Source organism: Epinephelus lanceolatus, chromosome 7, assembly GCF_041903045.1.
Source record: "Epinephelus lanceolatus isolate andai-2023 chromosome 7, ASM4190304v1, whole genome shotgun sequence".
NCBI classification, from domain to species: Eukaryota; Metazoa; Chordata; class Actinopteri; order Perciformes; family Serranidae; genus Epinephelus; species Epinephelus lanceolatus.
The window spans coordinates 42,940,257-42,966,678 of NC_135740.1; the positions used below are offsets into that span (position 1 = coordinate 42,940,257).

The window sequence follows — 26,422 nt, forward strand, 5'->3', positions numbered from 1 at the left end:
GAAGGTCCATCTCATCCACCGAAGTAGTCTTTTAGGTGGGGAATAAGGCAGTGGGACTGTGGAGTGAGCTACATAGCTAGTTTAGCTCGAGAAACTTCTCTTTTTTCAAGAAATTTAAGACCTATCATTTTGATTTAGCTTTTGATTGGGGTATATGTTACTGGAATCATTGTTGAAGTTTTATTGTATTGTAATTGTTTTGTTTGTTATAGGTTCTCTACATTGTGGTTCAACAAACAGAGACAGAAAGCAGGGCAAGGTGGGCTTTAGTGCTGTGTGCAGCTGTACAATGAAATAAGATTTTACCCTCAGTTTGGTGGCTGACAAAAGCTACTTGTCATAGCAGCACTTTGTAGTATGCTGTATTAATATTAAAATATCGTCTCAATAAATTAGGTCTCACTGTTTCTGAGTATAACTCAGTGGCATTGTACGATTTACAATGAGTATCATGTGGCATTTGTTGCTTTGAAAGTTAGAGGAACTACAGGAGGTAAAGAGGATATGACGCCACTGACAGGTGACCAAATGAAACATGCCATTTCTGTAATAAAATCATGAAGTTTGAACATTGTTGGAAACATTTGAGAAAATCGAAGTAAACAACTGAACAAAATATAAAGTATCAGTTTAGTCATTTTTATAAATTCTTCATATTTTTAAACACTAACTTCTACTTTGACTATACATTGATTTCATTCATTACCATGTCCACAGCCATTACTACTGAAACAAACATTCAGTATCTTCTTTACTTTTCTTTTAATAAACTCTGGCTTCACACTAGAATCTCCAAACAGGACAAAGTCTTTAATGTCCCCATATCTAACAGTGTCATAATTCTCTATACTATGTTACCACCGGGCATCTTTATCACGCCTTTGTCTGATCCAAAAAGCTGCAGCACTGATTCTGTCAGCAGCTTCTACTGTGTTGGGTGATTGTATCTTTATTGTTTTTTAAGATTCATGTTCTGTTTCTTTGTAAACCCCAGGAGGCTGCGAGATAAATTTCAGGTGTTATGAGATGAGTAACAACAAAGGAAGTACATCTGTGCTTCACAAATTGTGTTCATTTATTTATTTATTTTGCTTTGATGTTGGGGAATACTGAATAGTATTACCTCTACGGGTCTTTTAAAACTATAAAAATGAAACAATGTGAGAAGGGTGCTCTTTGGCTGAACTGTTCATAGATGTGTGCAATCGTTGATGAGGGTCATAAGTGGACAGTGCTTCAGTTTAATGGGCGTCAAACCAAAAAAGCTGCTGTAAAAACACAATTCAGTCCGTTAAAATGCTACATTAAATAGCCTATCCAGTTAGTGAGAGCTATTTTGTTCTGAACACACACACTGGTTTGACTCCAGAGGAAAAAATAATTAAAAAAAAAAAAAGGAATTCAACTGAAGATGCCATAGTCCCGTCCACACTGTTCTGATTGACATGTGATCTCTGCAGCACGTGAACTCAGCTATTATCGGAGAGAACAAATACAACAAGCTGACAGCTGATTACTCCAATGTGATTACCTCACCACTTCCTGTTTCAACTGTCAAAGTCAGTTAAAGGGAGGAAATGGTACAAACTGATGTAAATGTACTCAGACCAGCAGAGAGCAGGGTCTGGATCAGGCTGAAGTCATTTGAGTAAGAGACTAAAAAAAGACAATTCACACTGATTTAGTTTGGTGTGTATGAATATTTGAATGATGCAAATCGAATTTTTCACTGGGATAGTTTGCGTATTTATGCGTCTGCTATTTCAGTAACAAATAAATGTCACTAAGAAGTCATATGAAACACTTCTAGATACTAAAAAAAATGTGGCAGCTAGCCTCTGTGCATGAATCAAGAAGAAGAAACCTTACGGCTATGGTGACAGGATTCTTGTCATATTTTTTATAGCTTTATGAATGTGCATATACAGTACAGGCCAAAAGTTTGGACACACCTTCTCATTCAATGCGTTTTCTTTATTTTCATGACTATTTACATTGTAGATTCTCACTGAAGGCATCAAAACTATGAATGAACACATGTGGAGTTATGTACTTAACAAAAAAAGGTGAAATAACTGAAAACATGTTTTATATTCTAGTTTCTTCAAAATAGCCACCCTTTGCTCTGATTACTGCTTTGCACACTCTTGGCATTCTCTCCATGAGCTTCAAGAGGTAGTCACCTGAAATGGTTTCCACTTCACAGGTGTGCCTTATCAGGGTTAATTAGTGGAATTTCTTGCTTTATCAATGGGGTGGGGACCATCAGTTGTGTTGTGCAGAAGTCAGGTTAATACACAGCCAACAGCCCTATTGGACAACTGTTAAAATTCATATTATGGCAAGAACCAATCAGCTAACTAAAGAAAAACGAGTGGCCATCATTACTTTAAGAAATGAAGGTCAGTCAGTCCAGAAAATTGCAAAAACTTTAAATGTGTCCCCAAGTGGAGTCGCAAAAACCATCAAGCGCTACAACAAAACTGGCACACATGAGGTCCGACCCAGGAAAGGAAGACCAAAAGTCACCTCTGCTTCTGAGGATAAGTTCATCCGAGTCACCAGCCTCAGAAATCGCAAGTTAACAGCAGCTCAGATCAGAGACCAGATGAATGCCACACAGAGTTCTAGCAGCAGACCCATCTCTAGAACAACTGTTAAGAGGAGACTGCGCCAATCAGGCCTTCATGGTCAAATAGCTGCTAGGAAACCACTGCTAAGGAGAGGCAACAAGCAGAAGAGATTTGTTTGGGCCAAGAAACACAAGGAATGGACATTAGACCAGTGGAAATCTGTGCTTTGGTCTGATGAGTCCAAATTTGAGATCTTTGGTTCCAACCGCCGTGTCTTTGTGAGACGCAGAAAAGGTGAACGGATGGATTCCACATGCCTGGTTCCCACTGTGAAGCATGGAGGAGGAGGTGTGATGGTGTGGGGGTGTTTTGCTGGTGACACTGTTGGGGATTTATTCAAAATTGAAGGCACACTGAACCAGCATGGCTACCACAGCATCCTGCAGCGACATGCCATCCCATCCGGTTTGCGTTTAGTTGGACGATCATTTATTTTTCAACAGGACAATGACCCCAAACACACCTCCAGGCTGTGTAAGGGCTATTTGACCAAGAAGGAGAGTGATGGAGTGCTGCGGCAGATGACCTGGCCTCCACAGTCACCGGACCTGAACCCAATCCAGATGGTTTGGGGTGAACTGGACCGCAGAGTGAAGGCAAAGGGGCCAACAAGTGCTAAACACCTCTGGGAACTCCTTCAAGACTGTTGTAAAACCATTTCAGGTGACTACCTCTTGAAGCTCATGGAGAGAATGCCAAGAGTGTGCAAAGCAGTAATCAGAGCAAAGGGTGGCTATTTTGAAGAAACTAGAATATAAAACATGTTTTCAGTTATTTCACCTTTTTTTGTTAAGTACATAACTCCACATGTGTTCATTCATAGTTTTGATGCCTTCAGTGAGAATCTACAATGTAAATAGTCATGAAAATAAAGAAAACGCATTGAATGAGAAGGTGTGTCCAAACTTTTGGCCTGTACTGTATATGGCGAGCCATGACATTTAATTAAGGGCCCATCTGTAATTATATTATCACTCACCAATCTGTAGTTTTATTTTAAGCTCAGCTGACTTAATAAGTATATCGCTGCTGTCAGGCACGAATCATGCCTCTAAAGGAAGCTGAACCACTGAAGAAAAGCTTCTGTTCAAACTCAACATTTTTATTTTTCATGTCATCAAATGGAGTTCAATGTGACGCAATAAAAGAGATTTGGTTATAGTGATGTTTGAAAAATGAGGTTGAATGAATTTGGAATTTGTTATTTGGACTGAAAAGTGAGATTTAATCTTTTTTTTTTTTAAATTCATTGACAGTACTGTTAAGGATAAATAACATATTTTGTAATATTGATGTGCATGTTTTGCATGTTACATAAAATAAAGCTGGGTGGAAATGCAAACAAAACTATAAATATAAATATAGCAAAAAAGTGGCTTTTAACACACATATGTCTGCGCACATGGCTTTCACCAGAACTCTACCAAAAGCACTGAGCTGTAATATTAGTAGTTCAAAAGTCTCTCATAAAATTTCATAAAATTTCGATCCAATTTTTGATTCATTTGAATGGAGACTAAACTATTTGTCAATTCTATATTTAGAACTCAAGATATCCTAAATGTTTTGGTGCATAAAACAAGGCACTATGATGTACACTTACGTTGTGTAACACAGTGATCAGAGGTTGCTTAATGTCTTTCTGTTGAGCCTTTTAGGTCAACACATTCTCACTTTGACCATCATTGTTTGGTTGTGGACTTTCCATATCGTCATATGACATGCAAGGTGCCCTGGATGCGTTGGTTTTTGATGTTCTGGGATGCTGTGTCAGTTTGCATACAGTCTCTTTCAAAATAAGAGCACTACATCATCAGTGCGACACCACAAATTGATGTTTCTTAAACAACAAACGCATGTGATTATGTTTGGCAAACACACCCACGTGGTTGGGTTTAGGCAACAAAAGCATATGGTTGTTTTAGCAAACAAGAACAGTGTTTGGCTTTACAATCATATGGGAAGTGAACACCGGCCCCACATGTGAAAGTCGGTGGTTGCTGGACCCATCCACCAGCACTCCCACCCGCCCGACTCAGACTTTAATCACCTTAATTTTCGTTTTTGTCCTGCCCCATTTGCCCTTGATGCTGCCAGCCACTGTTAAACTGTGATGGCAACCGGCCACATATTTGGCCGACATGAAAGGATGGCTTTTGTCATTGATGTCTGATGCTAGAAGTCACTGACCAAGCAGCTGTTTTCGACGACTTTGGAGTGAGACCTCGCCTGTCACAGGTAAGTTAAATTAACCTGCAATATGGCAATATATATTTAAAGCCGCTACAAGGAACTTTTAACTGGATATGCAAAAGTCTCTCGTTTCTGCTGATGTCTGTGCGTGACCTACAACAGCAAATGAGACCATCGGTGTGAAGATAAGCTATTTCTATATAGTGTATATCCATACTTTGTCGTTATTCCTCCTCCTCGACCTGACGTCCGCGGGGAGTTAAAATAGCAGCAATCATTGGGTAAAAGTTCTGTGAAAGCACTGGACTCACCAACAGTCAGCCACGTCTCAGTCACACAGAGAAAATCCAATCCTCGGGAAGTCAGGAAATCCTTCAGGATAAACGTTTTGTTCGCTAGCAATCTAGCATTTACCAGCCCAATCCTGGCAGGAGCCGGCCGGTCCACGGCTTTAGCTGTCCGGGGAGCCACACACAGAGGCCGCAGGTTGTGCAGATTCAGGGGCCGCGGGGCTGGAACACCTCATCCAGGCTGACAACAGGTACCAGCCAGGCGTCGACAGGGTCCAGCGAGTGCCAAGAAATAAAGATGCAAGGTACCGCTCCATACTCAGTCCAAGAAGCCGTAGAAGTGCTCGCCAAACAGGCCTTCAGCCTTACCAGCCAACAGCTGCGTTTACCCCGGTGGCAGTGGCGCTTACGCCGGAGAGATGGAGCTGGGGCGTGGCAGAGGTGAGCTGGGATCCCCGATAGGAGCGGGGGCAAAGTTTCCCGTCTTGTTGTTTCATTCATCCCCAAAACAAACACATGCGCGAGCCAGGTAAGCATCTTTACGACAATACGCGCTGGAGCCCATGGGAAATGTAGGCTTCATTCTGGCAAAACACTACCGCTTTTGTCCACAGGGTCGCCAAAATCAACTCAAAATGAAAGTTCCTTGTAGGGGCTTTAATATGTTCTCACAGTTGTTAGACTTTATTCCACATTATCTACAGTCTCGAACCCTATTGTCTGATGATGATACGCCTCTGAGGGCAACGGACAGTATTTCAGGAGATCTGGTGTAGCAGGCAGATATACAGCCCAAGACTTCCTTCCCCTTTCATATGCTGTACATTTCAACTCATCTCTCAAATAGATATTAGCATTTGAATGCAAAAAAAAAAAAAAAAAAAATGCCTACAGATTCTGCATACATATGCAGATATCTGTTTATAGAGATTATATTATCTATAACCTTGATTAATCTCAATCAGCAACCAATAAGAACAACAACAACTTGAGGAGAACTTGATCTCCTGCCACACAAGCAGTTCTATCTTCACACACCACTGATCCCAGGCTGGAAAATTGGAACCTGTCCAGGTGATCATGAGACTATTGGTACTGATAAACAATCCTCAGCCTTCCAATTATTTTGCTCCAGCATCCACTGGAAATCTTTCTCTCTGAAACAGAAGACATGGTTTTACCATCACTGAGACACGAGGGCCGAAGGGAAGCAGAGAAGCATCATAAATCATATATCACATGAAGACAGAGTCATAGATCATTTTAATTGTCACTTGCAGCTGGCTGCCTTTACGTGCCTGCGCGGCTGAATCTTCTTTGTATGTGTATGTTTGTGTGTTAGCATGATGTCCATCTGTCCAAACCTTGAATGTCAATATTTTTAGACTGACAGGCCACAAACCCTGAACCACAGGAGGTATGAGCGTAACATGTGTCCATGACAGGCTGTAAACGCGGAGAAGCTGAAGGATGTGATGATGTGAACGTCATTCTGTTGAGCTTTTGAACAGCCCACATGTCCAGTTTCCAGCCTTCCCTTGAAAACCAAAGCAGACTAATAGATGTCTTCTAGCATGCAGCCATAAACCTCTGATGTTCACAGGTCTCAGCTCCCTGTGGAGTTCCTATCAATAGCACCAGGAGACATAATGAGCGAGTGCGAGAATATATGTGGTGTATGACCTGTCTTATATGAAGCACATCATATCCAAATGGTCCCAGTAGATATTTCAGAAGTAATGACATTCAGAAATGGCACCAGGTAGGAAACCCAACTTGTAATGACTTCTATTATGTAAAGATTGTTATTACATTTGTTGAAAACTCATAACCCTTTAGCTAATGATGGCAGTCAGTGGGGAATATTGAACACTGTTAGTGTCTCACATATTTTCCTGCAGTGAGCTTCATTGCCGCTGCAGTCCTGGAGGCTAAATTCTAAATCACTGCACATAATTTTATTCTTTTCCAAAACTATTCTACACCTGAACCATCAGTACACCCAGGTTTACACTGACGCAATATAAACACACCTTTTGTTACCACACCAGCCCTGGTACTCCACATCCAGCATCTTAACTTGCAGGATCATCTGAGACCAGCCACCTGAACAGCTGATGCAACAACTGGTTTGCAAAACTGAAGAATTTCTGCACAAACTGTCAGAAACCATCTCAGGGGAGCTCATCTGCACACCAGGGTCTTAACCTGACAGCAATTGTACTTCATAGCCAACTCAAGTAGGCGACTGCTTTGCTTCAGGGATGTCTGGGACTTTGAAGAAGTATTCTCTCCCCAGAAGAATCCTGGTTTACGCCGTATTAGGCAGATGGCAGATGGCGTGTATGGAAACATGCAGGTGAGCAGTTTGCTCCTGACAACAGTCTTAAAAAAGTGCCCCATGGTGGCGGTGGGGTTACTGGGCGGCTGCAGCTCAGAAGGTAGAGCAAGTTGTTCACTAATCTGAAGATTGGCAGTTCAATCCCCAGCTCCTACAGTCCAAGTGTTGAAGCATCCTTGAGCAAGATAATGAACCCCAAATTGCTCCAGATGGTTGCTCCATTGGTGCTTGAGTATGTCAAAAACGGAGTGGCACCTTGTATGGTACCTTCAGCCACCAGTGTGTGAATGTGTGTGTGAATGGGTGAATGTCACTCATAGTGTTAAAAAGCGCTTTCAGTAGTCGGAAAACTAGACAGGCGCTATACAGAAGAGCAGGTCCATTTACCACTGTATGAGGTACAGAGATACCGTGACGAGACCCATTGACTTGCCATTCATCCGCCACCATGACCTCATGTTGCAGCATGACGTTGCAAGGATCTGTACACAATGCCTGGAAGCTGAAAAGATCCTTGTTCTTGCATCGCCTTTATATTCAGACATCAGACATGTCACCCACTGAGCCCGACCAATCTATCTAACTTCCATTCTGTTTTTGGTTAAACGGTTGCAGAAATATTTTGCAGGTTAATTAAGGATTAAAAACAACACTTAGAAAATAGTACAAATGACTGGTTGTCTCTTGGTATTGCTATCCCTGTGTAAATAATTGTAATTTTATTTCAGCAGTAGTCACTTCTGAGTAAAATAATGAGCGTACAGATGACTACCATATGGACAGGCTCACATTAATAGCTTGCTCTCAATCCTCAGTAACAACTCTCTGGAGGTTGTCCAGAAATGTCAGAGAGGGAATGAAAATGTTGTGCGAACTGTTGGCAGAGGGGACATTAATTGGTCAGGGCTTCTGTGTTGGTATAAACACACTCATTGATTTCTTACAATGAGCTGCAGCTCCTTAATTCCTCAGGATGTCAACACCAGTTTGACTGAAAATGGTGCGTTTGCTGCCTCGATATTACGACAGCTAGAAGACATCGTCCCGTATGGTTTCCCACACAGTGTCAAATCACTCCAACAAATTGTTTCTGGAGCTCAAACAAGAGTCTCAAAGGTTCTGCAGCTTTAGTCTGCAACAAGATAATGTTCATGTACAACATACTTCTTGTTAAAGTCTATATTTATATTGTATCAAAGAACCTTTCTGTCGGATCCTTTCTTTGGTCAGAAGCAGACTGTTGGAACCAAGTAGTAAAGTGTGTTAGAACTGCAACTATAACAGTGACTTCATCTGCAATTTCTGGCTTGTAGTAGCCGCTATATTAAAGGGAAAGATAATAAGAATTAGCCTGTTCAAGAGACGTCTCGTGTGTGGACAAAATGTCACTTGCAGAAGTGTGAATTCTCATTGCCGCTGTCTAAAGTCTTGAAGGCACTGTTCCTTCTCCGGAGGACTCATTGCAAACCGAAGTGAAGGTAAGTTAAGTAATCTCTGACCTTTATCAAGTGCTCTGAATGAGAAAGTAAGAAAGAGGACCTTTGCAGAAAAGTGCTACTGCAGCATGATAAGGTTACTCTGATAAGAGGCAATTCATACCGAAAAGGCTGCCGGTCATAATTAATGTGTGGACACTTTGTAAAACTTTGAACTTTGTGGTTTTGATGAAAAAATTACCATAACAAGTTCAAATGAAACCTTTTGTTTCACTGCAGTTATGTTAAAGAAGTCTCCTTAGAATGTCATAAACATAAAGCCTGAAGGTTCCTTGACTTAACATACTGACATATTCCTCTTTATAAAAGTCGTCTCAGAGTGGTTACACACTTTAAATGAATCTACAAACAACCACTCAGAAACTCAGACAATGTTTGGTTCCTGAACAATGGATTAAAATGGATGTAAAAAACATACCGACAGTCTCTTGAAGGTTGTCTCAGGTCTGTACTTACATAAATGATATAACCACTGGTTTAGTGGTAGTTGACGAGGTGGGTGTACTTCGAGGTAGATGGGTAGATTATTGATGACGGAGTGGGTATACTCTCCTATATATCCCAATGGCTTTTTGGTTGATAGGTGGGTATACTGTAAACTGCTAGAAAAAGAGGTAGGTATCCCCCATGCGTATACCCTCCACTACACCACTGGACATAATGGTTGTTAATTATCTTCAAGAGAAGAACTGCTGGAAATAGTGAGACTGGGTTTATGTCAGAAATACAAATTTCACACAACAGGGGAAAGGGTGGTAAATCATTCTGCAGAGATAAACTCACACAGCAAGAGATGAGGTGTTAATTGAAGTGGCAAGGAGGTCCAAGAAATCTTAATTTTAAAACTCCATATCTGTAAAATTTAGGTTTTTTTTTTTTTTTTATCAGAGCAGCCTGCTGGTGTTCTTGCCATTTTTAGCTCAATTAAAATCTCTCAGTTACTACTCTGTGAAACGATATTCATTGAATCACTACTTGCATCTTAAACAGAATTTCACTGAATTCCCAACTTCACGTTATGAACTGGACGCAATCACACTATGGAACTTCATGGTTAGGTTTAGGCAAAAAAAAAAAAAAAGTAGGTAGGTTGTTAAAAAGAAGTCAACACTGACTTAGGGATGTGAACACTGGTATAAGTAAAAGTTCTGTGTTTGTCTGACCCAGCCACCACCCCTCATTCCCACCAAAGGGACCTCTTCAATCTTTGAACATTTCTCAGACAAAATTAACTACGTCCACTAAAGGGTGCTGCCTCACAATAAACACATGACTGGGTCATAATCAAGCAGCAGACTGTGGGGCTGAAAAATGGAGCCAACAATTGCTAAAACTGCAGTTCCTCTAATGGCCACTAGAGGCTGTTTCCAAGCGCGAGTCGATCCTTATTGACCTCCATGTTATAATGCCCAACTTTACAGCAAAAATAAACACGTTTACAGTTGGGTATAAAGGATGGTTTTGGTCTCTATGACTTATTTCAACATTCATGACAACTGTACAGGGGGTGAATTTTTATATAACTCACCTGTTTGCATTTTATTAAGGCTTAAAGTTACACATAATTAAGGGCAGGTCACTCTGAGCGACAGGTTGTCTGCCAATAGTTTCCTCAGTTTCTCAGTCAGATCCACCCTTTGCTCCTCCACAGTTCCAAATTCTTGATCAATTGATCTATGGCTAAGTCCCGCCCTCAAACGCGATGAGCCAATCACAGTGCGTATAGCCATTCCCATACACTCGGAAAACGGTGTGCATGGGGTACATGAAACTCTGACACAAGGTATCCTGAGAGGCTGGGCGACCAGGTGTATTTTTTACACTTTAAACCACATCTCAACCGAGAAAAGTGTCTCCTTTGGATAAAGTTGTGTGGTAACGTTAGACCACAACATCAACTCAACGTGAATAAGATTAACAATGATGTCTACATCTGTTCTAAGGTAAGTCAACATTGTGTTTGAGGCAACATATTGTCACTTTGCTGGAAAGAAATATAAAGTTATCTTCAACATCTCTAGCTAACGTTAGCTAAAGTTAGCCTAACGTTAGCTCCTAGCTGCGTTGTTCATCATGTCACCTTGTTTGCTGGGAGTTCATTAGCATATTTTGTTCTAGTTTTGTACTTTGGTGATCGTACATCATTGTTAGCTGTTGTCCAAAGGGCTCTAGTTAAGCTAACGTTAACTTCTGGAGCTTAGCTTCATTAACTTATCTGTAATGGCAGAGATAACAAAGGTTGGCAAACGTTATGCTGAATGATTCAGTGTAAATACTGTAGCACCAAACTAACGGAGAGACACTCTTGGTAAAGATGGTAAAAAGGCCGTTATCCTTTTCTCATATTCTGAGCCAAAAACCTTAACTTCAGTGGCACTTTAACTTGTTGTCTTTGATGGCGACGGCAACCAGATGTGGTTCATAAGCGTACACTGTGACCTGTACATTTTGGCTTGTAATTTAAGCTTTTCGTCAACCTTCTCAACAATAAAACGATGAATATATCCCTCCAATGCGTAGTTTAGGCCCTTTTGGTTACTTCTCAATGACATCTGATTGTTATGTCTCCAAAAATCATCAATTGCCTCCTGCGAAATGCCGTGTACTGTGACACCTGCCATAGCGCCGGCCACTGAATGTTGATAGTATGGTTGATTTCGGCTCCAAAAACCAAGATGGCATAAGCCAAAATGCCAAACTTGAGTCATCAGAACAGAAGTCCACAAACCTGTGCATGACATCACAGTGGCTACGTCTATACTATAGCAGGAGAATAAAGGGGACACAAAGTGAAATGAGACTTCTGCACTGTTTTACGGTGTAGAAAAAAGATTTAGAAGTCTATAAAAGTATCTAGTCTGCACAAATAGAGAAAATACGCACAGTATTTCTTTCTCAGCTTCAAACATACCACTTGTTTTTGTGTTTTAGCCAATTAAGACGTCCTTTGTTCTGCTTAAGAACAGAAACTCAGCTTTCTGGTCACAGTATCAACAATTCAGATATGAAGGACATTTGCATGACTGCCATCAAAAATCACTGTACTGTGATGCAAAGAGCAAAAGCTCAAGAAAGTGTATTATCTTAGTATTTAATAAAGTATGTCATCTGTACACCTGGCGTGGAGGCGCATGGAAGAGCTCTGCTATTAAAATTCCTAGTGGGGTCACTGGGTGATGCAATATCCCTAAAATACCTGTGAGCTATTTTTTCATCACCTGATATATTATTCATACAGTACATGTCACATACATATGTAGTCAGATACTACTACATACTGCATTATACTAGGTATAATGTAATGTAATACATGCATGATCGTTTGACCTTCTCAGCATTAACGACGATCCTATGAAAAATAACCTGCTGTGCTCAATTTATCATTATTGAATACCGATAAGATTGTCCGAGCAGACGCAGGGACAGAGTATGCGGGAAAAAAATGAAGATTAAGTATGGAATAGGCCTCCACGGAGCACACGTTAAACGTCAGACTCTTATCTCAGTGAAACGTGTTCTATGTTTAGAAACAGTAAGAGGTCGGGAGAGTAATGAGTCACGACTGTGTGTTCGAACGTGAAGGGACCAGGAGGGTATTTACAGAGATAAAGAGTCATCTTGAACACACCTGAAAGCAAATCATTTTTATCACAGTGGGCTGGTGCCACTTGCCATTTGACTCCACTGAATGTTATTTGGTAGGCGTCTGCAGTAATTACTGTACGCAGGACAGGTGAAGGATGAAGGGCAAAAACAAGAACTGCAAGGGTGAAGGTCTGTTAGATATAATGTGTGAAACAAGACTGACTCTTCCCGACTCTTACTGTCAGATGTTGGGATGAATTTCTGACATGTCAGAAACCTGGTCAGCCATTGTCAAGCTTTTGCTCAGTTAAAGCAGAGCCACGAGTCAATCCCCCAAAGTCAGTGCCTTGTTTCTCACTCAATCAATCGTAGCTTATATCTTGAGAGACAGAGAGAAAGAAGGAGACCCAGGGAGACAGGGGTTAAAAACGTGTACTAAACTTTGTGCGCGATTGCATTTTAAGCTCTTTTTTGGGACGTCTGTCTCTACATGATTGTGAACCGTACCTCTGCCAGCAAACAAACTTCTACCTGCCTGCAGCCCTGGATCCTTCAAACAAACATTTATTGACAACTGTCAATAGCCAGAACACTCTGCAGGGGCTAACGGTCTGCTTTATTGTCTATTTTACGCATACAGTGTGAGCACTCAGGTCATGGCTTGACAATCAGACTGTACAGTGTGGACACATGAATCCTGAGCTTTTGCTTTAACATTACATCGCAGATGATTTACTCGTACAGTGAGAGTTGGAATAAAACAGCATTTCTAAAATGGGCTAAAAAGCTGTATAGTGTTTGCCAAGCGTTAGGGACATTATAGAGTTTAATACAAAGTTGTGATTTCAAGATATAGTGCTAATATTTTGAGAAAAAAGCTGTATTGTTATAAGAAAGAGTGATAAAAAAGACGGTTTTATGACATAATACAGCTGGTATTTTCACTCTCCTTATATTCTCAAGATATGAGGACATTTTTCATACAATTAAATCTGTTTTCCAAGACTTTTCTTACTTACTTGAACTCTACATACCCACTGAGAATCTATCAAGTATAAAATAAGAACTGCTGAGGATCATCACTACGGCCAGGTATCAGTGCTCGACACCTATAAGGTATGAACTAAAATAACCCAGTGCTGTTCAGTATCAAAACTTCTCCAGTCAAACAATAACTGCATTTGATCCTTTTTGCAACAGAGGACTGATCCTGGACCGTGCCGACTTCCCACCTGATCAGAAGAATTTCTGTTGCTGCCATATCTAGCGCCAGTCTCCTCCACATGAGCAGTCAGTACAATGTCTGCCTGGTTGGCATGAGCTAGCACAACAGCAGCGGCTAACACCTAACACTGGGCTGATAAATGGTCCAAACACACTCATGATTAAACCAAAATGAATCGTAAAATCCTGTTAAACCTAACTATTAGGCAACATTAGCCATGTGATGCTAACAGTTAGCCCTGTCCACGGGGCAGAGCTCGCACTCCTGCAGTGGCAACTACAACCCATGCAGTCTGTGGTGTGGTGAGGTCGATCACGGTGCACTAGCAGAGTTGGCAGTTCAGCGTGCCGAGATGCCCCCAAAACTTTTGAAAGTATGGCTATAACACACATCACTCCATTCACATTATGAGTGGCTAATGAAGTACTCTATTGGTTTCGGTATCACTCAGGATGCTGGTACTGGTATTGTAAATTTTTAAATGATACCCAACTGTATGATCAGGCAATATCACCTAAGGTACATGCATACTGTTGTTTTCTCAATTCTAATTTCTGAGATGTTTATACCTGGTAAACATGGAGCCAGACCTGAACACTGAAATGATTTAATGGACTTACTTGAGTACATGTGTGGAGCCGTTGATCTGCGTGGCTGTGCAGGGAGCGCCGGACCCCAGGATGGATGGCCTGCGGTATCTCTTCCTCCCACAGCACAGGATGATGAGGAAGGCACGGCGGAAGGACTTGTTGAGGAAGGCGTAGAGGATGGGGTTCAGCATGGAGTTGATGTAGCCCAGCCACAAGCAAGCCGCCCACAGCTGGTCTGGCACCGTGTAGTCTATAAACGGGTCCACCACATTGGTGACAAAGAATGGCGCCCAGCAGAGGCAGAAACACCCCATAATGATGCACAGAGTCTTTGCTGCCTTTGTCTCTGTTCGCATACGGTGGTTGCGTTGATGGTCAGCAGAGTCTGCACCAGCGCCGACACCGGCGCCAGAAGTACCAGGCGCACTGGCACCGGCTCCTCCCGCCCGCTGCAGCATGCTGATCTGCAGGGCGTGTGCACGGGCTGTGACGTAGATCCTCTGGTAGGCCAGCACCATGAGGACCAGAGGGATGTAGAAGGCCACCACGGAGCAGGTGAGGGCGTATGGCTTGTTGACCATGAAGACACAGGATGTGGAGTTGCTGCCCTCGTTGTGGCGCCGCTGCTCGATCTGGTAGAAGAAGTCACATCAGAGAGGACAGTGAGAGAAGCACCTTGAGTCGAAAGTCACGCAGACATTTCCGTTGTTTTGTTTTATTCTCCATCATGTAAAAACAGCAGCAATGAAACTTCTATGTTGGCAGCCTGATGTAAGATTTGAAGGTGTGATTATCCCAAGGTAAAAATAATGTTTGCTGCTTCATGGTATCAAGACTTAAAGTTTATAACCATATATTGGCCCTATGAGGCTTCAATTGTCATCACAAATCAGAAAACCAGACTATTGAATGGACGGAAAATGGACTTTGCATTCTTTTAATCAAGCAAAAGGGAAGGGTACATTAGTCAGGTGGGCACACAACCTTCAAAAACATAAGCAAGGATTTCCATCCCTCCTCCACCAACAGTTATTATTGACCTCCTGTTACCAAAGACAGTCTTTCCCCACACTTAGACCAATGGTGTTAATTGACTCAGAATAACCATATCATAATCACAGGAGTGAAAGTTTGAAAAAAGCTCATAAAGGGGATTTTTATTTAACACAACTTTGTGAATGAGATTTTGAATGGGGAGTCGGACTGATGGACTGGCCTACTGACAAATATTGCTATTGCTGAGACACTCTGGTTGCTTGGCTCAAATCTGATTCTGACTTATTATAAAGAAAAAACTACGGAAGCCCTGAGAGGCAAGTAAGAAAAAAATTCAGGTGATCCATTTTCCGAGTCTAAGTCTCTCCTGTGTTTATGAATTTAGAGCACGTCAAATAAAAAAAAAAAGTTTTGACAGAATAATAAGCTTAATTTTCTTTCGGAAAAAAGTAAGTTTTCTTGTAGCCAAAAAAAAAAAATAATTTAAAAAAAAAAAAAAAAAATCTCCTGCCCAATTTTTTTTAACTGTTTCCTGAAAAATAAATAAATAAACAAATAAAATAACTTAAAAAAAATTATACTGGCATTTTTTTCACCTGGCAAAACTTGTTTTCCCACCTGTGCAGATGAAAGAAATAAAAAAAAAATTAAATTAAATTAAATAAATTAAAATTAAGATTAAATAAAGATTTTCCTCGCAAAACATCTGTTCTTTTTACCTGTTCTTAAGTCATAAACACAGAAAAGACAACAATTTAGATCAGACTAAGATAACCAGAATTTTTTCCCCCACTTGCTTCTCAGGGCTTCCACAGAAAACAGTACATTTTAGTACCAGCTGCCATTGACAGTCATCTAAGTACTGTCATGTATTAAACACTGCCTCTGTAGCTTCACTATCTTGTTCTCAGCTGACAGAAGAAGACAAATAAAATGTTTTTCAGGCACAAATCAACTCAGTCTCATGCACACACATCTAATTAACTTAAAGGTTCAATTCTGCGAACAATACATTTATTATTTTTTGCCCTGAAACGCCTCCAGACTTCATAACAACCCCCTTAAAATCCGACGCTCTCCTCAGCTGAGTCTCCGTAGTAAGCATGGAGCTCCTGAGGGAGAAGGAGGCGCTGCATGTCACCATTAATCACAGTGAGGTCCCATCCCAGTTTTTCCTCCGCTATCATCTCTGTGGGGAAACTACGGCTCGGGGCTATGAGATGAATAATACAGAGATCAATCCATATCTCCGAGTGGAGGCCACGCTCCCTCGTCTGTACACTCAAGTTGTTTTTAAGAATGGGCTGACGTGTTTAAGTGTTGAGTGTCTCCCTGTGAGCATTAAGGTTATCTGAATGGACACAATGATAAAAGTAAAAGTAAACACAGATGTTTATTTATTATCCGTGCTTCATGCTTGTCCAGCTGATGGAGCTCTTTCTCACTGATCATATTTCTTTCTTTAAATACAGATTTATTCCACTCAAGTGTTGCCAAAAGGAACACTGGAAGCCCTTCTTGTCACTCATTCGCCCTTAAATCTGAAGACAACATCATAATTTTTTAAGAAGCACCTCAGAAAAATAAAGATGTCGTTGTCTTTGAAATGTCTTTGAAGCTCCAGAGTGTGTGTGCAGTAAATTCCACCACCTTTACGCCTTACTAAAGTCAACTGATTGCTGATTAACCGAGCACAGAAAAACACATCAAACCTGTAATGAGGAATGAGGCCTTTTCATCAGAGTGCTGATGGCTGTTATTTTATGATTTTAAAATTCATCTCACCCTGTTTGTAATGAGTGTGCTTATTTCTGGCGTCTTAATATTTTCTTCATGCTAAGTTTTTTTTTTTTTTTTTTTTTTAATTAATCAGAGGGAGTAATTTCAGCTTTTATATGAAAATATATCAACTTAGACTGTGAAAATGAATTTGGTTATGTGTTTCACCTGATGTTAAGCTGCATGTAAGGAGCAGCAAGTCATCCTCTGCACATCAATCCGCTGAATACAAAAGTCTGATCTAAAAATACTGAAACACCATAAATAATGATATTATTATTTTATGACAAGCTAAATAAAAAGCTTCTGCCAGATTAATAAATATATTCTTACACTGGCAGATTTAGAAATGTTTGCAGAAAACACCCATGGCTACGACACCAGTAGGGGTGGGTGGTAATTTGATGATCTGATGATAGGATCTTTAACAGTGTGTCATTTTATGTTGTGATTTATAAAATCAACTGAGAGACCATTAATAGATAAGATGAAGATAAGTTGGTGGTGAAGTCTGCTTTTGTTATTTTTCTGTTCTCTGTGTGAGTGAGTGCACTCGGTTTGCTGAGTGACTATTTTAGTTATGCTATGCAGACTATTTCATATGTTTTCTATCTTATTAAATCTTTTCTATGTTTTACTGTAAAGCACACTGTGTTCAGCTGTGTATGAAACGTGCTGCACACATAGAATTGCTTGCTTTTGACTCATCCAGGTGATTCAATACCTCACAAATCGAAGTTCTTCAGCACACTGATGCAACAATCCTGAATCCAGTATTGCCATTAAGCAGTACTCAGTTCAACCACAGATATGTAAAGGAGCATACCAGTTCATAAGCACTTTAGCAAACTCTCCAGTGGTGGGAGAAGTCCTCAGATATTCTCCTTCAGTACACCACAGTGTAAAGGTCAGGCAATCAGAATTATACAGACTCATTATGTAGAGTGGCCCGTTTCATGAAAATGTACACACTTTGTTCCAGTGAATTACTGAGATAACCTTTCGAACACTGGTGATTTCCACTGCTCACACACGCACTACATTCGGGAACATTCCTGTCTTGTGCCTTTTAACACATGCCAAGGTAATAATGGGAAATACTGGGCAAGAGGCACACCAGCAGATGTTGGTCATGCAGCACTTACGGGCACCAACTGTCATAAAACGAATCAAAAGAAAAAGAAGAAGAAGATGGGGCAAGGCCAGATGTACTTGTACGCGGCTGAGGATGAAGATGATAAAAGATGGAGAAAAGGAGGTTGCTTGTGAGAACTTGAATTATTTGTTAGTTATTAAATCACTTGTGAAAGCATTAGCATAAATGCTAAACGGCAGATTCAAATATTTCATCAGCAGAGTCTTGTGACTAGTTTACATACTTTTTTTTAAGGCTTTTTTTGCCTTTATTGTAGAGGACAGGGTGAAGTGGGGTGAGCGGGGTGGTGACATGCAGAAATGGTCGCAAGCTGGAGTTGAACCTACAAGTACATGGGGCGCTATGCTACCAACGCCCCAGCCTAGTTTGCATACTTAATGTGAAAGCGTTTTTTTGTCAGTCTGATATAACCCTTCACGTGCTTGTCCCTGCAATGTTACTGCTTTCATTCACAACACGGCCGCACTGACTTTTTCCCTGAAATGTTACGTGGTCTTAAGGTGCGAAATTGGTGGTATAGACCCCATACAGGAAATGTTCCCTAAACCTTTCAGGGATAGACTTCATGAGTTAAAGGGGCTTTCTATAACTGGATTATAATTGTTGATTTATAAATGTTAACATCTTTTTAATGACCCCAAGGTACCCCCGAGAGAGTTCAAGTGTCTCGGGGTCATGTTCACGAGTGAAGCAGAATGGAGCATGAGGTGGATCGGTGGTTTGTCGCAGTGTCTGTAGTGATCTAAGCGCTGTGCTGGACTGTCGTGGTGAAGAGGGAGCTGAGCCAGAAGGCAAAGCTTTCTTTTTACTGGTCCATCTACGTCCCAACCCTCACCCATGGTCATGAGCTCTGGGTAGTGACCGAAAGAACGAGATCATGGATACAAGTGGCCGAAATGAGTTTCCTCCGTGGGGTGGCTGGACTCAGCCTTAGAGATAGGGTGAGGAGCTCGGACATCCAGAGGGAGCTCGGAGTAGAGCTGCTGCTCCTTCACTTCAATAGGGGTCAGTTGAGGTGGTTCGGGCATCTGATCAGGATCCTCCTGGGCGCCTCCTGTTAGTGGTGTTCCAGGCACATCCCACTGGTTGGAGGCCCCGGGGCAGACCCAGAACACGCTGGAGGGATTACATACAGTACAGGCCAAAAGTTTGGACACACCTTCTCATTCAATGCGTTTTCTTTATTTTCATGACTATTTACATTGTAGATTCTCACTGAAGGCATCAAAACTATGAATGAACACATGTGGAGTTATGTACTTAACAAAAAAAGGTGAAATAACTGAAAACATGTTTTATATTCTAGTTTCTTCAAAATAGCCACCCTTTGCTCTGATTACTGCTTTGCACACTCTTGGCATTCTCTCCATGAGCTTCAAGAGGTAGTCACCTGAAATGGTTTCCACTTCACAGGTGTGCCTTATCAGGGTTAATTAGTGGAATTTCTTGCTTTATCAATGGGGTTGGGACCATCAGTTGTGTTGTGCAGAAGTCAGGTTAATACACAGCCGACAGCCCTATTGGACAACTGTTAAAATTCATATTATGGCAAGAACCAATCAGCTAACTAAAGAAAAACGAGTGGCCATCATTACTTTAAGAAATGAAGGTCAGTCAGTCCGGAAAATTGCAAAAACTTTAAATGTGTCCCCAAGTGGAGTCGCAAAAACCATCAAGCGCTACAACGAAACTGGCACACATGAGGACCGACCCAGGAAAGGAAGACCAAGAGTCACCTCTGCTTCTGAGGATAAGTTCATCCGAGTCACCAGCCTCAGAAATGGCAAGTTAACAGCAGCTCAGATCAGAGACCAGATGAATGCCACACAGAGTTCTAGCAGCAGACCCATCTCTAGAACAACTGTTAAGAGGAGACTGCGCCAATCAGGCCTTCATGGTCAAATAGCTGCTAGGAAACCACTGCTAAGGAGAGGCAACAAGCAGAAGAGATTTGTTTGGGCCAAGAAACACAAGGAATGGACATTAGACCAGTGGAAATCTGTGCTTTGGTCTGATGGGTCCAAATTTGAGATCTTTGGTTCCAACCGCCGTGTCTTTGTGAGACGCAGAAAAGGTGAACGGATGGATTCCACATGCCTGGTTCCCACTGTGAAGCATGGAGGAGGAGGTGTGATGGTGTGGGGGTGTTTTGCTGGCGACACTGTTGGGGATTTATTCAAAATTGAAGGCACACTGAACCAGCATGGCTACCACAGCATCCTGCAGCGACATGCCATCCCATCCGGTTTGCGTTTAGTTGGACGATCATTTATTTTTCAACAGGACAATGACCCCAAACACACCTCCAGGCTGTGTAAGGGCTATTTGACCAAGAAGGAGAGTGATGGAGTGCTGCGGCAGATGACCTGGCCTCCACAGTCACCGGACCTGAACCCAATGGAGATGGTTTGGGGTGAGCTGGACCGCAGAGTGAAGGCAAAGGGACCAACAAGTGCTAAACACCTCTGGGAACTCCTTCAAGACTGTTGGAAAACCATTTCAGGTGACTACCTCTTGAAGCTCATGGAGAGAATGCCAAGAGTGTGCAAAGCAGTAATCAGAGCAAAGGGTGGCTATTTTGAAGAAACTAGAATATAAAACATGTTTTCAATTATTTCACCTTTTTTTGTTAAGTACATAACTCCACATGTGTTCATTCATAGTTTTGATGCCTTCAGTGAGAATCTACAATGTAAATAGTCATGAAAATAAAGAAAACGCATTGAATGAGAAGGTGTGTCCAAACTTTTGGCCTGTACTGTATCTCATCTGGCCTGGGAACACCTTGGGGTCCCCCAGGAGGAGCTGGAAAGGGTCACTGGGGAGAGGGACGTCTGGGGTGCTTTGCTTGACCTGCTGCCCCCGCGACCCGGCCCTGGTTAAGTGGATGAAAATGTATGGATGTTGCAGTTGGTAGCGGTGGAGCTAATTTTAACAAAATTATACACTGCACTGCTGTGTAGTGATACTGAACACAACACACTTCCTGACATAAATGATGTGATTTAGTGTGAAACCACAGACTATGCTCCCTGACCAATCAGAGCTGTGTATTCCACAGAGCTGTAACAACAATAGGAACCAGTAAAAATAGACGGTGACATGTTCATGTGTGTCCGGTGGCTGCGGAGTTCTGGTTGTTTTGTTCAGTTTTGGAGCTGCAGTTTGTGCCAGGACTGACTGGCTACTCAGAATATTCATCAGCTCTAATTAGACCCAAAGAGAGACGCTGCCACCGCACAGCACTAACTTTAGACTGCTGTTGCGCTGTAAACTTCTCTGTATGCGTGTTTGTGTGTGTGTAAGAGGAAGGCAAAGATGTGCGTGTGTGATGTGTGAGTCAATGCCAATGCTGCCAAAGATGAGCCAGCCAGTCCTCCTGCTGACAGTCAGCTCGGAGGAAACTTTCGCTGGCGTTCAGATAAAGGCAGACTGGGGGCGAGCGAGGTTAGTAGTGGGTGGGGAGTCTCTCTCTCTCCTCGTGCACTCATGTTGTCTTTGTCTGCACACCTGTCTGTGTGTGTGTGTGTGTGTGTGTGTGTGTCTGTGTGTGTGTCTCTCTCCTCCTCCTGCTGCTGCTTTACACTGCTGTATTTTCATTCATTGCAATCATGACTGATCTCAAACTTTTCATTCACAGAGTTGCACAAAAACATTTTTTAAATTTCGATATGGTCGATTCTGTAATGTTTAACACCCTCAAATTACGCTCACAAGTTCCCACTTATCAAACTGTTGTAGCTTGTCAAAAATATTTTTGCTGTGTCAAAATAATAGCATTGAAGATGATAAAGAAAACAGGAAGGAGAGTAAAAACAGAAAATAACAAAATGGAAGTGGCAAAACAAATAAAATCAACAAAAACAGTGAAAACAGTAGACGTTGGTTGGCACATCCCCAGTTTTGAGAAGCAGGAAGAAATACTGACATGGAAGCTGAGCAATGCACTAGGGTTGCAGCAATACACAGGTTTCAAGGTATACGGTAATATAAAAGTTGATGGTTATCATACTGTGCACATTTTCTTATCTAAGATATTGAAAAAAATAAACTAACTAACTTTCAAATAATAAAATATGCCCAACTCTAGAAATGTTTCTCAACAGAAAAATAATCATGATTGTTCACATTTCTTTGTAGGAATAGAAAAATCCAGCCAAGAATCATATTTAGTTACAAGTATACAGCTTCATATTCACAGAGATAGCTGGAAGCTCTCTCAAGCACTCTCAGGTGCAATAATAAACACCCCTGCACCTCTTTCTCTAAATTCTACTTCTGTACTCAACATGATCTGGAGGATGCTGCAGCTGCTTGTATTCTAATGTAGTCATTTCCAACTTTTACGGCTTCTGACTTGTAGAAACAAGTCAATATCTAGTGACCCCTCGACACAAGTTCTGGCTTTGCTGCTGAGATATGAAGTTATGCACACAGAGTTACAGTATGTGTAGAGACTGATTCTTCCTACTTGGATTCTATCATTTGAAGAGTTTTTAAAAGCCTGAGGGGAATAAAGTTTAATGTTTAACAAGAAAAAAAATAATTTAGAGAGAAGTCAAAAAAACTGTGCAGTCAGCAGCACATGCTCTGCTGTTCTCCTCAAAATGGTGGAGAATTCAGCAGCAAGCTATGTCTCCCTGACTCAACATTTATTTCCTGTATATCAGGTTTGTAATGTGTCTAAACCACTTCAACCGCTTTACAATCGTGCGGGATGTGAACACCGCTCTCCAGGATGAGAGTCGGTGTTTGTTGGACCAATCCAGCCCCCCAGCCTGCCGTATTTGGACTTTGGCCACTTGGGCCTCTAGTTTCCCGGCGCGGCACAGGGTGGCGAACCCCGCCCAGAGCTAGTTTCGAGCAGCGCAACCCGAAGTGCGCTCAGTTTGGTAGTTTGGCAGACTGAGGTGCGCGGAAATGGGTGTGGCGGCACAGCAGGGGGAGGTGTCGACAGATCCAGCTTGGTGCAGTGACAGTTTCGTGCCAAAAGGCTTCGCTCGCCAACTGAAACCAGGTCTACTGTCAGCGCAGATGGAGGGCAGCCGGTGTAAGTGGAAGTTTGGCTGACCTGCGGACAGTGCGCACACATCACCAAAACCTCACAGGCAGGTTTCCAGAATATCAGGCACATTAACGATGCAATAAATACCCCCCAAAAAACCACTATTCAATGCAACTATCTGCAATCAGCACATAAATGTATCTCTATATCGACTGTCCCGTCACATCTGATGTCAGATCAAAGGGGATTGGCACCGTTTGGCACGTTTGGCACGCGTAATGGAAACCCAACCTGATTTGATTAACACAGCTGCAAACTAATGAGTTCACATCCCTCTCAGCCAACCACAAACAGCCACAGCATCAGATAGGGAGTAAATATTCAGCATCTGTCATCTTAGAAAAGTCAAAAGAAAAGAAACAGAGTGAGACTGTGAGAGAGAAAGAGAGAGCGCGCACGAGAGAAACGCAACATTGATTTACAATTGTGGTGACCTCCTCCCAGGCTACCTTTGCATCATCAGCCCGTGGAGGTCTGCTCGCAGTTTCGTATATTCGGACACTGCAAGCTTGGACCTCCCAGACCAAAACATCAGTTTCCTCCTGGGAGAAGTTTGGCCGTCTGATGCTGCTGCTCTCTTCTGCCATGGCGAATTGAGTAAACTCTCATTATGCCTTCGTGCGGTGCATTTAAGGGCGAGGAGAGGGGCTCATTTGATTGGTGTGATGTGTGTAAAACCCACTCCACGCCTTCTCTCCTCCCTCTTTCCGACTTGCACAGGTAGGAGGGACGGAGGTGGGAAAGTGGAGTAGCTGCGCCAGCGTGCATGGTGTGCCAAACTTGCAAAATCTGCCTGGCCACACCCAGTTGGCGAAGCGCAGGTGCACTGCGCCTCCACCTCGCTCGGTCTGCGAAACTAGAGGCCCTGAACTTGTCCCGCCATGTTTCCCCCTGATGTCACCGGCCACCGTTAAACTATAACCGTGACTGGCTATGTATCATGATGATGTTAGAGGATACAGACCCTGGACAGGTCACCAGACTATCACAGGGCTGACACATAGAGACAGACAACCATTCACACTCACATTCACACCTACGGACAATTTAAAGTCACCAATTAACCTGCATGTCTTTGGACTGTGGGAGGAAGCTGGAGCACCTGGAGGAAACCCACGCTGACACAGGGAGAACATGCAAACTCTGCACAGAGGGGTCCCCCACCCTGGGGTTGGATACAGGAACCACATTTCTCCGTCTCATCATTTCTTTCCTGTATTTCAGGATACATAGTTGTCTATTTGTGCTGTAGTCCAGTGCCTGTTAAAAGTTTTATATTTGTCTTTTCACATTTCTTAGTGGATTGAATTGCAGTTGAGCAACTGCATCTGCTGAAGAAGGAATCTCTGCTGTGGCTGAAAACTTTAGAAACAACAAGAAGTGGATCTTGGGTGAAACTGACATTTGTAAAGTCAAGATCAAACCTTCGGCCTTTTCTTTCTTAAATCGTCAATCAACTTGTTTTCCCATCGAATTGATCTTGAGTTGGGCAAACCTCGGTTCTCCTCCCTAGTCTGTGTTCTATCTGACATCCTCTCTAACATTAAACAAACCTAACTGCACAAACAAGACACTCACACACTGACTCATCCGTTAAATTCTTTACATTTTCAGACGGAAATAAAGAAACAGCTTGACTCCATGTCTGTGGTGTCAGTGGCCTTGTTCCTCTGTGTCTGACATGTTGATGTTGTTTCCATAGTGACACAGGAAGCATTTCCTCCATCTTGTAAACAATACAAAACTCCTCAGGACAATAATTTGTTTCTCGGTGCACACAGACACTAATTGTTTTTTCTGTTTATGTAAAACATGTTTTGTTCGTCTTCTTTTGACTGTTTGTCTCATTTTTGTGCTTCTTCTTTTTTCTCCCCTCCAGGCGACTCCATTTTCACTTAACAGCAGCGTATTATCATCATGAACTGGCACATCCTGTGGAGATGTAAAATATTTTCGGCTCCACCTTCATATGAAACCAACACAGGCTGCTCAGTGAATCATTTCCCCTGGTGTACACACACACATGCACACACACATGGCAAAACTCACCAGGTGGTTGATGCCAATGCTGTTCCAGCCCTGCATGATGGGCAGGAAAGAGATGAAGGTGGGAATGACCCAGCAGCCGCCGATCATCAGAGCCACTCGCATGGGTGTCATTTTGTTCCGGTAGACCAGAGGCTGGCAGCAGATAGCGTAGTACCTGTGGACCAGTAAAAGGGATACCCCATAAACTCATCCATACACCAAGATAACATGCTGTATGTAGGCACAAGAAATGTGATACAGTCTGGGATTTCAGATAGAAATTAATAAAATAAACTTGTACTCGTAAATAATTGCTGTACAAAACCAGTAGTCGTTAACGTCTTGCATGAGAGGGTGAAACGTCCTCAAGAAACTCAAGTAAGTCCAGCTGCCTTCGATACAACACTTGGGATTTTTGGGACGGTGCACGTCAGGCTGCGGCACAGACTATCCATGTACGCTGAGCCTGTGCCAAAGGTATGTCGTCAAGTCAATGCAGAAGTACAAACCTCACTCTAGAGATACTTTTGCTCACCTCTGGGTTGCCAAATCTCTTTAATTCTCTGTTTTCTTTTTACATTTTTGTTCCAAACGTGCAGTGTAAGGAATTTTGACTCCTACATGACTAAAATTTGCAACCAGCCAAAAAAAGAGGGTCATAATGAGGAGTGATTGCACGAGAGGACACAGCTGAAATACCTGCTTATTTCTGGTGCTTTCTACTGTCACTCAGTCCTTCTGTTGCTCCCTCTCTTTTTCTTCTTAATGAGCTCTTTTGGCAAGGCGAGGGGGTGTTTGCTGCCAGTGCATTTGCAAAAATATGCTAACCACCAATAATTAAGCACTAGAACATCTTTTAGAACTCTAATGTCTCCCTTGGTTCCTCCTCACGTCTCTGTCTTTCGCTCAGCCCCCCCTCATCAACTCTGCCATTTTATGTACTCAGGTTTTCATTCCTTCATCTCTGTATCCCTTTTATTACATGCAGTGATCCTAATTATCCTCTCTTCTTTTCTTGTTCTCTGTTTTTCCTCATCCTCTTTCC

At 42.1% G+C, this 26,422-nt stretch overlaps 1 protein-coding gene across 6 annotated transcripts in view; it reads right to left on the reverse strand.

Annotated features, from left to right (window-relative positions):
• Nucleotides 1-26,422, reverse strand: part of htr4 (5-hydroxytryptamine receptor 4) — a 303,234-nt gene that overhangs the window by 79,067 nt on the left and 197,745 nt on the right. For all 6 annotated transcript variants that reach the window (XR_013491847.1, XM_078169575.1, XM_033633634.2 and 3 more), the window contains exons 5-6: nt 25,399-25,552; nt 14,384-14,985 (exon numbers count right to left, since the gene is read on the reverse strand). Coding sequence is in view for 5 of the 6 variants with exons in the window: in XM_078169575.1 (XP_078025701.1) it covers nt 14,384-14,985; nt 25,399-25,552 (756 nt within the window). In the remaining variant the exon portion in view is untranslated. The remainder of the gene's footprint in view (nt 1-14,383; nt 14,986-25,398; nt 25,553-26,422) is intronic.